Here is a 12,309-nt window from a genome sequence, read left to right on the forward strand (position 1 = left end):
GCACATTTACGGATTGATGTGTTTCCAAACTCATTACATGACGATTCATCATCAGTCTTCCATGAAATACACAGTAGATTATGGTTTTAAAGCACAATAATTATGTTTTATGGTTTCCCACTTGAACAGAAAAAAAACACATACACACCTTTCAAGAGTGCCTGTGTTTTCCAAAGTGAAAATACAGGCTGTCGTGTTTTCCAAATGGCTTTGGGAGAAATATGAGTGTGAGGACGGCAGGTCTGTGGGACCCCGGCCTGAAGTAAGACGAGAGATTAGAGAGATTACAGTTAAAGAGCATCTCGTCCTGTGGAGCCCCTCCTAAACACCAGCTCCCATCAGATGGGCCTGGACTGACGGAGGAAACAGTAGAGATTATACCCGTTTAACAGTAATCCCCCCTCCGCTGGAGCAACGCCAGCGCCGAGCACAAGACCACCGCTCGGCAAGACAGACGCAGACCGAGGTGGTGAGTCCACGACTTTCTAATGAGATTCAGACTGTCACGTCGTTTAATGATGATTTCTGCTGTAGTAGTGTTTAAATGGAGCACTGCAGCTCTCATCATTATCACCACTTTAATTTATAAAGCTTTGTTTTGGAGACCTTTCTGGTCCAATCCCAGAACACCTCTCACCCCCAACATCTGTTTACGTGAAAGTCACCTGGGTTCATTTCCAGCTGATTTTGTGGCCTCTCATGGTGAAGTTGGACCATCTCCATCCGTGATTGTCCTGAACCAACACAGGTATTCAAGGGAGGAACCACGATGTAGACCAAACCCTTCATCTACGAAACTAACTCGTAAAGTAAAGTTGCATCGCGAGGAAGCATTCAGTTTAAACTCATCTGTTGAGTTCAAAGTCACAAAGCTCAGTCAGAATCATGTCCTGGTTGTGATTTTTCCCCTTTTTGTTGAACATAATGAGTCTCCTCACCTGCAGCATGAATAAAACACTGATGTTCAGCTGAGCAGCTTCTGGTTCACCTGAAACACAACAGAACTACAAAGCCACAGCCTGCAGCTGTATCGTGGCTCTTTCAGTTTGGGTGTATTGCTCCTTTTTTTTTTATAACATGTCTGTGCCCAGAGGCCCACTGTTTCACAATCAGTGCCAAAAACTAAGATGGAAGTCTAAAATATTCCCGTTGATCGAAATTTATGGTCATTTTGAGACGACACGTGTAGTTTGTGATCCCTTCAGTGCAGAAATCCAGCTGAGTTTGTTTCGGTGCTGGTGAAGGTTTATTTACCACCCCTGTTTTTCTGGTGAATGTATTATTTTGAGTGGGTTCGTGTCTGTCAAAATTATTTCTGTAAACTTTTCAACACATCACCTAAACGTGTGTTTATGTGTGACTGATGCAGTGATGACTCACCGACTTCTTTAAATCACAGTGACACATAAAAGTGAATCACGCTGAGATGAGTAACAGTTAGAACGGCCCAATCTGAATATGTTTCAGCAATTAAATTGTGGATACTTCTGCATGAATACATCACAGCCTTTTATTTTAGTTCTTGTTGTCATATTAAGATATTAGATCAGCTGTTAAAAACATGATAAACAAGCAGTGATGGAAGGTAAGTTTAGTCAACTGCTGTTCTTAATTTAGTTTTACTTGCCCTTTTTAATACTTTATTGCGAGGAGATTAATCTTAAGTACATGTAATATCAGACACTTTAAGATTTTAAGTACGATATCTTAACTTTCATTATAACAAGGAGGGCACAGGGAGGAATGAATGATGTAAAAATTGTAAAAATGTGCTGTTGTTGTGCATTTAGACAATTTTGAGTAAAATCTGGAGAGCAACGACTGCGAGGATGCATGATGCCGTGTCACTTTTAATGCTTCCGCCGGGCGATCTGTTCTTTAATTTGCTGCTTCAGTAAGATTTCACAGTGAAGTTGTTAATTGTAGCATGCAAGAATAAGTCGTGTGCATAAGGTCAGGTGCTTTTAAATATTGTTATCTATGAAAAGGGAGGCCCCTGCAGCCCTGCAGACTTCTAGGCCTCGTTTTAAAAGACCTGTCAGTGTGGAACTGTTGCATCTCTGCATGTCTGTCGCTTTAAAACTCACTAAGAGGAAAGAAGGAAGAAAAAGAAATAAGACTGGAACAGGCTCAGACAAGGAGAAGATGAAGGACATAAACAGACAGACAAACCGACCGAATAATGAAAAGACAGACGAGGCGAATGATTGATTGACGGATAGAAGGCCTGCCAGACAGACTGACAGGCCTCGCTGACTCAGTGTCTGAGAATGAAGAGTCAGAGGCTGGAATGAGCGAGCGAGGGAGGAGAGACATAGAGAAAGAGAGAGAGAGAGAGAGAGTAATGAAACATTTAGAGAACATAAAGTGGAAAATGACTCTGTTAACTCACCTCTGATATCTGGTTCGCTGCCAGACCACACACACACACACACACACACACACACACTCACACACGGATGAACAGATATGGATGACTGCACAGGTACACACACATGAACACGTGTAACACACACACACACACACACACACACACACTACATACCTGGCTGGGTGGGCTCTGCTGCTCCAGGCTACAGTCGCAGTTGTAACTCGTCTCCGTGGCAACGACAACAATGCTCAGGTGCCAATCAGAAGCCTGATGGAGCGGACAGGTCGCTCTTTACATTAGATGTGTGTGTATGTTCTCTGTGACATTCATCAAACACAATATATTCATGAACTCGTGAATTTGCTTTAAATTTCTGCAGCCAAATGAGCTCCTCATTATCTCGGTGGATACAGATGTTTTTGTCAGTTTGAACCTGTAATTTCTGACTATTATCTTCTTCCCTAACTTGTAATTGCGAGCGTGTGAGTCACGACTTAATTGGAGTGGAGTTTGGAAAATGTTTTTTTTTTAAAAAAAGAGATAGCAGGTATTATTTCCCCTCACTTTACAGTAATGCGACCACATGATCGGTGCGAGGTCAAACTCCCCCTGAGAGATTAGAGAAGGAAGCGCTTCTAAGCGTTTGTGCAACTTTAATGCTCATAATCGGTCTATTTCTGAGTAAATACACATAATGATACTAAATTGGCCTTTCAGTCAATAGACTGTTACACTCTGACAACAGGACAAGACATTTGTTTGACACTGACTGACTTTAACTCACTGTGCAGGTGAAATGTTACATGTTAAGGTAGCAGGCAGATGTTTTCATTAACCCTGATGAGCTTGTTTGTTTTGCTTTTCTGTAATATTCATATTTTCTAGCAGTTCTTGTTTGTACCTGCAGAGGACAGTGCAGCTCTACAGTTACAGCCTGCTCTGCTTCATGTCTCTGTGTCATGAAGACAAACATGCTCCAGGGCTTCATTTGCAAAATATACTGTAAGATAATCTACCAAAGACCACCAGAATATCATAAATGATCTGTTACCTGTCTGACACACGATACAAACATGATGTCTGTGGTGCTTCAGTTTACAGGGAGTAAAATAATAGAGGTGACCTGGAGAGAATGATGTGATTTGTCAATATTTTACTGAAAATACAGCGTTCAATTATTCCAATTATCATATATTATAGAGGTCTGTTAGCCGACACACAGCAGGTCAACTGACCAGGCAAAGGGTTTGAATTTGTGTCTAAAAAGAGAAACAATTCAACATTTATTAAACGCTATATTTACTTATATATTTAAAAATGCTTAAAAATGCAACAAACGCTATTTTTTCTTGTATATTTCATTCATTATCTTTTTTTATAATAAAACTTGTAGGAAATTGACCTAAAATTTGAAAATGAACTAAAACGAAGTGTAAACATGACGTTTTGTTTCAGCTGTTCATATCACTGAAGGTCATAAATCAGATCGTGATGAAGGTGCAGCAGCTCAAGTTTTTGATTTGTTCTTTTGCCTGAAGAAGCTTTCGATTACACGATGGTCTCCGAACCCAGCAGGAACTCGGAGTCTAAAAATATTGTGTATGGTGCCAGTGTTCGTGTAATTTCTCGTGCTTAATTACTGATGTGGGCTGAACAGCTACAACGTGGATTTACAGTACAAAGCAGCACAGAGGCTTCTTCATGTATCTATACCCCTGTCCATAAAGAAAAAAAACCTGCTGGAACAAGCTGCACAATGTGGTGGAACTTAAAAAGACATAAATCAAGGTTGACTAGAGCACCAATATTCAGTAATGACCTGGTGCAGCGGACGTTTTGCTGGAATAAACCGACACTGGGTGAAATATTTGAGTTGTAAATCTCCTGGAAAGACCTCTCTTCCCCTGCACTGCACCTCCACCCCAAATACAATCAGCCAAACGGAAGATTTCCCAGACCGAGGGCAATATTTCTTCACAAGTTCACAACAGGATTATTCTGTCCAAACAGCAGCCGAGGAGCCAAGGAGGTTCAGTTAAACAAACGTTTCTCAGAGCCGCTCTGGAAGCAGAGAGAGAGAGAGAGAGAGAGAAAAAACTGTTTGTCTGGACAAGAAACATCAAACTGGTGCCAAGTTAAAAGACAAAAGGTAAAGACAGGTGGAAGTAAGGGTGTAATATTTAATTCAAGACATAGAGGGAATTGTTCACGACACTACAATTATAGTCTTTACCGCTGTGAGCACTTAGACGCTGCGTATAAAACCCTCAGGCAAGTGACATCCTGACCTGAGCTGTGTTTTTGAGAAAGAGGCATGTTGGCAGTTGTTGCATAATGTTTGACGCAGAGAATAATTAGAAAAAAAAGTTGCAAAAATTGGCTAAAACATGTCAGCATCATGAGTCTGATCTGAACCTGTGTGAGGTTCCCTCTCTGGGTGTTTTGCGGGGTTCCTTTTGTAATAAGTTTTCCATCTTTTGTCACCTTTCTAATGAAGCCTGGAGGGGCTAACGTCTGCTGTCTGGTTCTGCTGATGTCTGGCCTTTTTTTTCTCTTTATCAGAAGGTGCTGAAGACGAGAGAGGAATTCCTTTACATTACAGCTTGCAGTGTGTTCCGCCTCTGCAGCGGCCCAGCGTGTTTGCAGATAACAGATGAAGAAGTCATGTCAGGTTTTTGATGACGGGCCTGGACCAGACAGGCTTCCAGCGTTTGCTTTGATAAACGTTCAAACTGTACGTAGATGCTTCAGGTGCTTCACTGAAGATTTACACGGTCGCTTAATACAGTATTTACATTTTCTGTCGAATTTAAACATGCCAAATAATCTGTCGCCTCTCTTCTTCTCAAGATTTTTTTTTTTCTGGACCTTCACCAGTTTGCATTCAGCAGTAAAAGGCCCACAGATGATGCCACAGCCACTGCCCTCCCTCCAACAAACAATGCAAGTCACAGTGTTATCACTGGTGTGGTATTTTGCAAAGTACATCGAGTGTGCTTATTGTTCCCAGTCGACTGGGCTTCGTGTTTTTTTTCCGCTGGATTTACGGGAAGAAAAGATGAAGTCCTCGTCCTGTCGAGTGCACCGGGTCATCATGTCACAGGGTGGTTTAAATCAGCATTATGTAACATGAAATTACATCATCAGACGAGTCAAAGTGAAAGTTTCTGCACCTTTTCTGCTTCTGTCAATACATGTAAACACTTTGTAAATAAATGTATGTGTCTGTTGTGAAGGAATGTGCATATCTTCTGATTTTACAACTTCATCCAGATGTGAAAACATACAATAGTTCATCTACTCTGTTGAAAGTTAAGAAGAAGAATAATCATCAACTAATTTATAGATGCAAGAGAAAAGTAGTAAAAGTGAAAATGTTGTTTGGGTTTCCTGTTTTTCGTCCCAGGAAACGGGGGGAGCAGGACGACTGCCAGACTCCCACTCATGTCTTGCACCATATCTACTTGATTTATGTTTCCTCTCGGTCAAGTGGGAGTCTTTAAAACACCGCGGTCGGTTGTAGCTGTTTGTTAAACCGGCATCATGGCGACAGAGAGAGATGTTCTGGTGGCCGCCGCTGTTTTTGTTTTTGCCCTCGTTTCACACAGTGAGTTCGCGACTCGACGTTTAGGAGTTCACTTCTTGTCGCTGTCTTGTTTCTATTGTATCATTGTGTTACCTTGTATTTGCTGTTTGTGTTTGCTACTGCAAACAACCAGAGATGTTAAAATGGTGTATTGTTCTTCTGCTCACACCCAGGCGAGGGTATAATTGGTGGCAGAGAGGCAGCGCCACACTCTCGGCCCTACATGGCCTCCATCCAGGTGCCAGAAGGAGAGAATATGAAGCACGAGTGTGGAGGGTTTGTGATTGCAGATCAGTGGGTGATGACTGCAGTGCACTGTCTGCCAACAGGGTGAGGCTACCTTCTATCACAAATCTAGTTCTGTGGAAATGTAATTAAAATATGATTTTGTTTGTGGGTTTTACTGGCAATAATATTTCTAACTGTGATTTTTTTTTTTTCCCCCACAGGCCAAATGGAAGGAAAGTGGTGCTGGGCGTTCACTCTCTGAGCGAACCTGAAGACACGAAGCAGACGTTTGATATTTTGGAGCTTCACAATCACCCAGACTTCAGCCACGTTAATTATGATAATGACATTGCTTTAATCAAGGTGAGTGTATGTTTTGTGTACATGTGTTTGTGTAGGAGGAACAACTCAACAACAGAAGCCTGAGATCTAGAGATGGAGTCAAATAATGTGTGATTTATTCATTTCTCCTGCAGCTGGATCGTCCATTTAACGCCACTGAAGCTGTTCAGTCTGTGCAGTACCTGCGAGCAGGCGGCACGAACCCCGACACAGATGCAGAGGTGGAAACAGCCGGCTGGGGATCCCTGGATAACCTGGGGTCCAGACCGGATAAGCTGAAGGAGGTGGTCCTGGAGATCGTCAGCTGGCAGCGGTGCAGACGCTCTGATTACTTCGGCAGAAAGTTCACCAGTAACATGATGTGTGCACATAAAGTGTGTCCAGACCCCTGCGACAAACCCCTGAAGAAAGAAGACACTTGTGATGTAAGTTTGAGCTCCTTCTCTTACACTGATTTATGAAGGTTTGTATTTTTTTTTAAATGGAATAGACAATATGACGTTATGACGACCATAAGCTGAGTAAATTTAGTTTTTTCTTCTGTTTTCTGTGCTTGAAACTTTAGATAATTTATAGTAAAGTCAGATAATGTTTTTATTTGCTTGACATAAACTACAAATTGTTTGCCAGATATCAAACTTTGAATCAGAACTGTAGGAACCCAAAACCGTCTGTGGTTGCATTAATGTTTTTGATGCGGTAACCTTGATATCACATTCGTTAGTTTGACATATGAAGCTTGTTTTCTCGTTGTCACAGATCAATTTTGATTTTTCATCAGAAAGCACGAACACACAGAACTCTGTGATGCAGTTTGGGGTATTTCAAAGCGAACCATGTGAACTTTTTATAAACTTCTGCCATTTGTTGCCAGTTTTTTTTTTGCAAACTCTAAACTTGTTGAGACATTAAACATCTTAGCTTGCATAAGTTAGCACGTAGCTCTGCTGCAGAGCCTCGCAGAGCTGCTCGCCCGGCTGTAGATCTTGCAGTGTGATATCTGCTGTGTTTACAGTTTTAATTGTCAGTGACCTTTCACTGTCATTCTTCTCTTCCTGCCTACTGGAGTCACTGCTGCTCTTTATCAGATGAAGGTCTACGTAGGTTTCCGTTACTTCCTGTTCTGCTTGTCTTTCTGTCGTCCCTCAGGGCGACTCTGGCGGTCCTCTGCTCTACAACGGCATCGTGGTGGGAATCACTTCCAACGGAGGAAGAAAGTGTGGCCAGTTGAAAAAGCCTGGAATTTACACCGTCATCTCGCACTACACCGAGTGGATTGACGGTATCATGAGCCCACAGACCACTGCGGCGCTGGAACCAAGCAGTTAAATCAAGGAGAGCAGGCGGCCATGTTTCTGCCACGTTCCTGCTTCAACCTACTGAGTTTTGTTATTCTTCTTGTATATTAAAGTGTTTACAGTGTATGTTTATGTTCTGATTAACCACAATAATACATTTCACAACATTTTATCAACTCACATTATAAAGAAATCAATAAAAAAGACAGTCGATCTCATTCAGGTGTCACGTTTGTCTTGAGTTCTTCTTCAGCATGTTGAACAATAAACATCAGAAATGAGAGCAAAGATAAAATCTGCAGGGACGAAACATCGACACGAAAGGTTCACTATGAGCACAAAGATAAACAGTTGTGACGCAAACTGCAAAAAAATAAAAACGTAAGAGTTACACAATATCTGCTTTAATAAAATCCAAACAGAACTGTGCATCAGTCTTGTTTTTAGGCAGTTGCAGTTGGCAGCAGAGTCCATCTGAAGGACGCGACTGTTCGGCAGCGATTTCAGCACGTATATCTCATGAACTTGTCAGATAAGATCCAGCAGCAACGTCCAAAAGTAAATAAAATCTGCAGCTGTACTCCTTCTTCTCTTCCCCTCTGAGCTGCACAGATAAACAGACATGAATAATCCCTGATGTCGTCCGATCTCCTGTTCCATCGGGAAACTCCCCAAAAATCACCACTGATGTTTTTCATCGTTGCAATATTAAGAAAAGTAAAATTTCAACATATATTTATTCTGGCGATTGATTTGTAAAAAATATATAAAAATAATAAATCCAGTGCAAGAACTTGTAGTTGTTTTAACACAATAAACTAATGATCTTAACCGCAGGCATGTTGTGTTTGATTCTGTGACATGGTACAGGTGTTGCATTTATTGTAGTCACCTGCTGACTGTGAGTATAGAAATCAAGCATCTCTTAATAAGTAGTTCCCTTCTAAAGCCCCCTCCTTCCCCTCCTCTATCATTTTCTTCCTCTCCTGCAGCTCTTTTACAGAAAACCTCCTCACCGAGAGGGAGCGGCCTCCGTGTGAAGCCACCAGTTTGTTGATTCCAGAGAGCAGGTCTTTCACCTGAGGGTAGCTCAGAGCATTCTGGGACTTTGTAAGATTCAGCTCATAATAGCGGCTCCCGTACTTCTGGATGAGGCCCTGCAGGGTGGGGTGTGCTCCGGCCACGTAGTCGTCGATCCTCTGAGGCCTGTGCTGGTTGCAGTCGAAGCGGACGAAGAGGACGACGGCGTGCTCTGCAAAGTCTCGTCCGAAGATCTTCTGCAGGTGCCCGAGCATCTCGCACTCGCCCTGGGTGAAGCGCCCTACTTGGAGCACCAGCAGGAAGACGTGAGGTCCAGGGAAGGACAGAGCCAAGCAGTCCTTGACCTGCTCCAGATTCTCCACCCCGTCCTCGTCCCACAGCTCGGGGGTGTCCACCAGGATGAGCGGCTTCCCTGCTGCAAACACCTCCTTTCTCTCACAGGACAGGGTGGGCTGAGGGGGTTCAGGATCTGAGCCACTGACGGAGTATTGATTACCTGCTCTCTCCAGAATTAGATTCAGAGCGGAAGTCTTCCCGCTGCCAGAGAGACCCAACAGGATGATGGATGTCTTCTTTGTGTCGTCACCTTAAAGCATAAAAGAAAAACTGGCTGTTAGAAAGCACACAGACAGAGTTCCTGAGTTTTGGTTGCCTTGTTGGGGTTAAAGGATGTTACAGATATAGATATAGATATTGTAGACTGTGCCCAGAGTGGAGTCCATGGATCAAAGTTGGTCAGCTATCAGGTTTTATTTGCCCTGCCAGATGTTTCTAGCAAACATTACACACACACTAAAATGTTCTTTAAATAGGCTTGCAGGAGCATACCTAATTAGTTTTTCACATTTTTCTTGCTGTAATCTGAGCACAGCAGCCAGAGTGCCAATTTGTGCATGAAAAAAAAAGGGAACTTCCAAAGATAAGCCGGCAAAACATTTCCTTCATCTGTTCTTACACCATGAACAATATTTTGATTAGACTCGAAAAATGGATCGTCAGACAACAGTTTCTTGGCCCCTGGTCCACTTTTAACGTTGAATTTTGACCCTCTAAAGTAAAGACTTTGGGCGGCCCTGCTGTAGATGACCCACACTGGTATGTAACTCTATCGCCCCCTAGTGAGAGAAGTGTGCAGTTAACTTACTCGCAACAGAACTTTTCTCCATGAAATCTTTTTCTGAAGTGTCCCACATGAAATCAAAGTTGATCTAGAACATCTCATAGTCCATTCTTAGTAACCATCATGTGAATTTTTGAAGCACAACTCAACTAACTCTGATTTAAAACAGAAAAAAAGCATCTCACCATCAGCGGCCCTCATGTGGATCTGCGACATGGCTCTGTGGCTTGTCACAGCTTCCTCCAGGCTCTCTCTTTTTGTCTCGTATTGCTTATTTTCAGCCGCCTCCATCTTTCTTTCCTCTGCATGTTTCTTCTTCAGCCCCTCCATCTCTTTAGCTCTCCTCTCCTCCTGCTCCTGCATCCGCTGCTTGAAGGCCTGCTCCTTCTCCTCGGCCTCCTGCACCTTCCGTTTCAGCATCATCATGGCCGAGTCCTCCGTGCTCCTCTTCCTCGCCTCGGTCAGCATGGCGTCTGTGTAGCCCGTTGCACCGTTTTCAGCCAGCATGTAGTCGACCATCTCAAACAGGGCTTGAAGTTTGTCTGTTGCATTGGATGATGTGATGCGGCAGTATCTCCCCTCGCACATGTTTATTAGCTCCAGAAGGGCGTCTTCCAACGTGTCAGCAACCTCTCCATCTTCCAAAGAGAGCACCACCAGGTATTTTAAAGCCTCAGCTCCAAAGTGAGCCTGCAGCGTCTCCACCATTCTTCTTTGCCTCTTGGTGTAATGTCCACCTTGGATCAGCAGCAGAAATGTAATGACTCCATCTGCGCAGGATTTAAAGCAGCCATCTATCGCCTGGCTGATGCCCTCCTCCGTCACATCCTCCTTTAAATCTGCATAGTGCAAGCTGATCGAGTGACCGTCTACCGCCAAGTCACACACTTGACTTGATCCCAGACTGAACTGGACATGTTTCTTCCCAGAGTTATCCTGCAGCAGAGACTTGAAAGCGAGCCATTCCTCCTCTGCGGATATGACCACCATCCTCTGACTTGTGTTAGTTATGCCTTCTGCCAAACAACACAGTAATGACTCGTCAATAAAATTATCATTTTTGATATGTTCTGCAACCTTAAATACAGTGAATAAGTCTGAAAGTATACATTTTAGAAAAACAACTACTCACGGTGCGACATGTCTTTGCAGGTGCTCTCACGGGTCTGAGATGCTTGTCAGCTCAAGATAACCTGAAACTGGATCCTCTGGCTCCTCAACAAACAAGATAATGGGCAGAAAAAAACCTAAGATGCTTCCTGCTTACAACATCTCACATGTCACCTGCAGTTATATTGACGAGGAAGTGCATTCCACAACACAACTTGGAATGACCCAACCGCTTGCCCTGTGCATCTTTTTGTGCTTCTGTCACGGTTAAATTAAACTTCCTCCACTCAGGAGCTTTGCTTTACGCACACATAACCTGAAGGCTCTCTCCCTCTCCTTTTTGTCATACAAACACTCACATAAAGTTGCTTTAGTGACTCATTTCATTATCTTACTTCATTCCCCTGAGACTAACCCTAGCATAAAGCACAACCACTGCAGGCCTAACCCTGAGCCTGACTCTCACCTCAAGCAGAAACCACATTTACCTTAATGGTTACCGGCTGTTTGCCCTCAAATACAGTCAGTGAATCCACGACAATGTACATGTGTGAAGCGACTCACATCCCCACAATGCAGGCCTAAGTAAGTGGTGAGTTGCAAGCACCTAATCAGCTGACGTAGCCCAATATTTCCTGTTCCCACCTGACTCTATCAAGCCGCTGCACTCTGCACAATAATGCCAGCGGGAGAGGCATCCTGTGATTGTTTTCCTCTTCGCACTTATTGCTGAATCAGCCTCAATGCAGATATTTTGCCAAAACAGGAAACGCAGTGCCACGAGATGCCAGATAAAATGTGGTCCAGTGACCAGGTGAGTATGCACATCAACGGTGATGACCCAGATGAAAAAACACTGGTGTTCTCTCTCACAGAAAAACAACATTTATGGTATTTTTTAAAATTATTTGATTAAAATGTCATTACATTTAAATCAACATAAAACATGCATTTATCACTGGTAGCACACGGATGTGCTGTGATAGTTGCACAGATGTAAATACATACAGTATGTGAAGGAGTTCCCCTGCACACACAGCAGCTGAGATTACTGAGGGATTGCACCATCTCCCTCTGCTGCTGTCAACTGGCCCAAAACAAGGCAGGACTACAGACAAAAATGGGGGGGGAAACCGTCTGGCAAAATCAGATACATTCACATTTGTTAATCGTTTGATTTGGCTAATATGTGATATGATGCCATTAACATAAA

At 43.1% G+C, this 12,309-nt stretch overlaps 2 protein-coding genes across 6 annotated transcripts; one reads left to right on the top strand and one right to left on the bottom strand.

The window, feature by feature from the left end:
* The first annotated feature begins 5,821 nt into the window (after positions 1 to 5,821).
* Positions 5,822 to 8,043, top strand: cfd (complement factor D (adipsin)). The gene is made up of 5 exons (XM_037072663.1): positions 5,822 to 5,978; positions 6,131 to 6,287; positions 6,407 to 6,548; positions 6,662 to 6,952; positions 7,677 to 8,043. Exons 1-5 carry the CDS (start codon positions 5,915 to 5,917, stop codon positions 7,854 to 7,856), a joined length of 834 nt encoding a protein of 277 aa, XP_036928558.1. The 5' UTR covers positions 5,822 to 5,914; the 3' UTR covers positions 7,857 to 8,043.
* Positions 8,044 to 8,193: 150 nt separating this feature from the next.
* On the bottom strand, positions 8,194 to 12,155 carry LOC119005138 (GTPase IMAP family member 8-like). 5 transcript variants are annotated; one of them, XM_037072659.1, is made up of 4 exons: positions 12,105 to 12,155; positions 11,119 to 11,198; positions 10,172 to 11,002; positions 8,194 to 9,452 (listed from the first exon to the last, which is right to left on the bottom strand). In XM_037072659.1, exons 2-4 carry the CDS (start codon positions 11,126 to 11,128, stop codon positions 8,740 to 8,742), a joined length of 1,554 nt encoding a protein of 517 aa, XP_036928554.1. In that variant the 5' UTR covers positions 11,129 to 11,198; positions 12,105 to 12,155; the 3' UTR covers positions 8,194 to 8,739. The 5 variants fall into 5 exon arrangements, with proteins under 5 accessions (XP_036928554.1, XP_036928553.1, XP_036928556.1 ...); XM_037072658.1 differs by having other exon boundaries at positions 11,119 to 11,201; positions 12,105 to 12,150; XM_037072661.1 differs by lacking the exon at positions 12,105 to 12,155 and adding an exon at positions 11,742 to 12,035.
* Positions 12,156 to 12,309: the final 154 nt, after the last annotated feature.

This window comes from Acanthopagrus latus, chromosome 16 (assembly GCF_904848185.1).
Source record: "Acanthopagrus latus isolate v.2019 chromosome 16, fAcaLat1.1, whole genome shotgun sequence".
Taxonomy (NCBI): Eukaryota; Metazoa; Chordata; class Actinopteri; order Spariformes; family Sparidae; genus Acanthopagrus; species Acanthopagrus latus.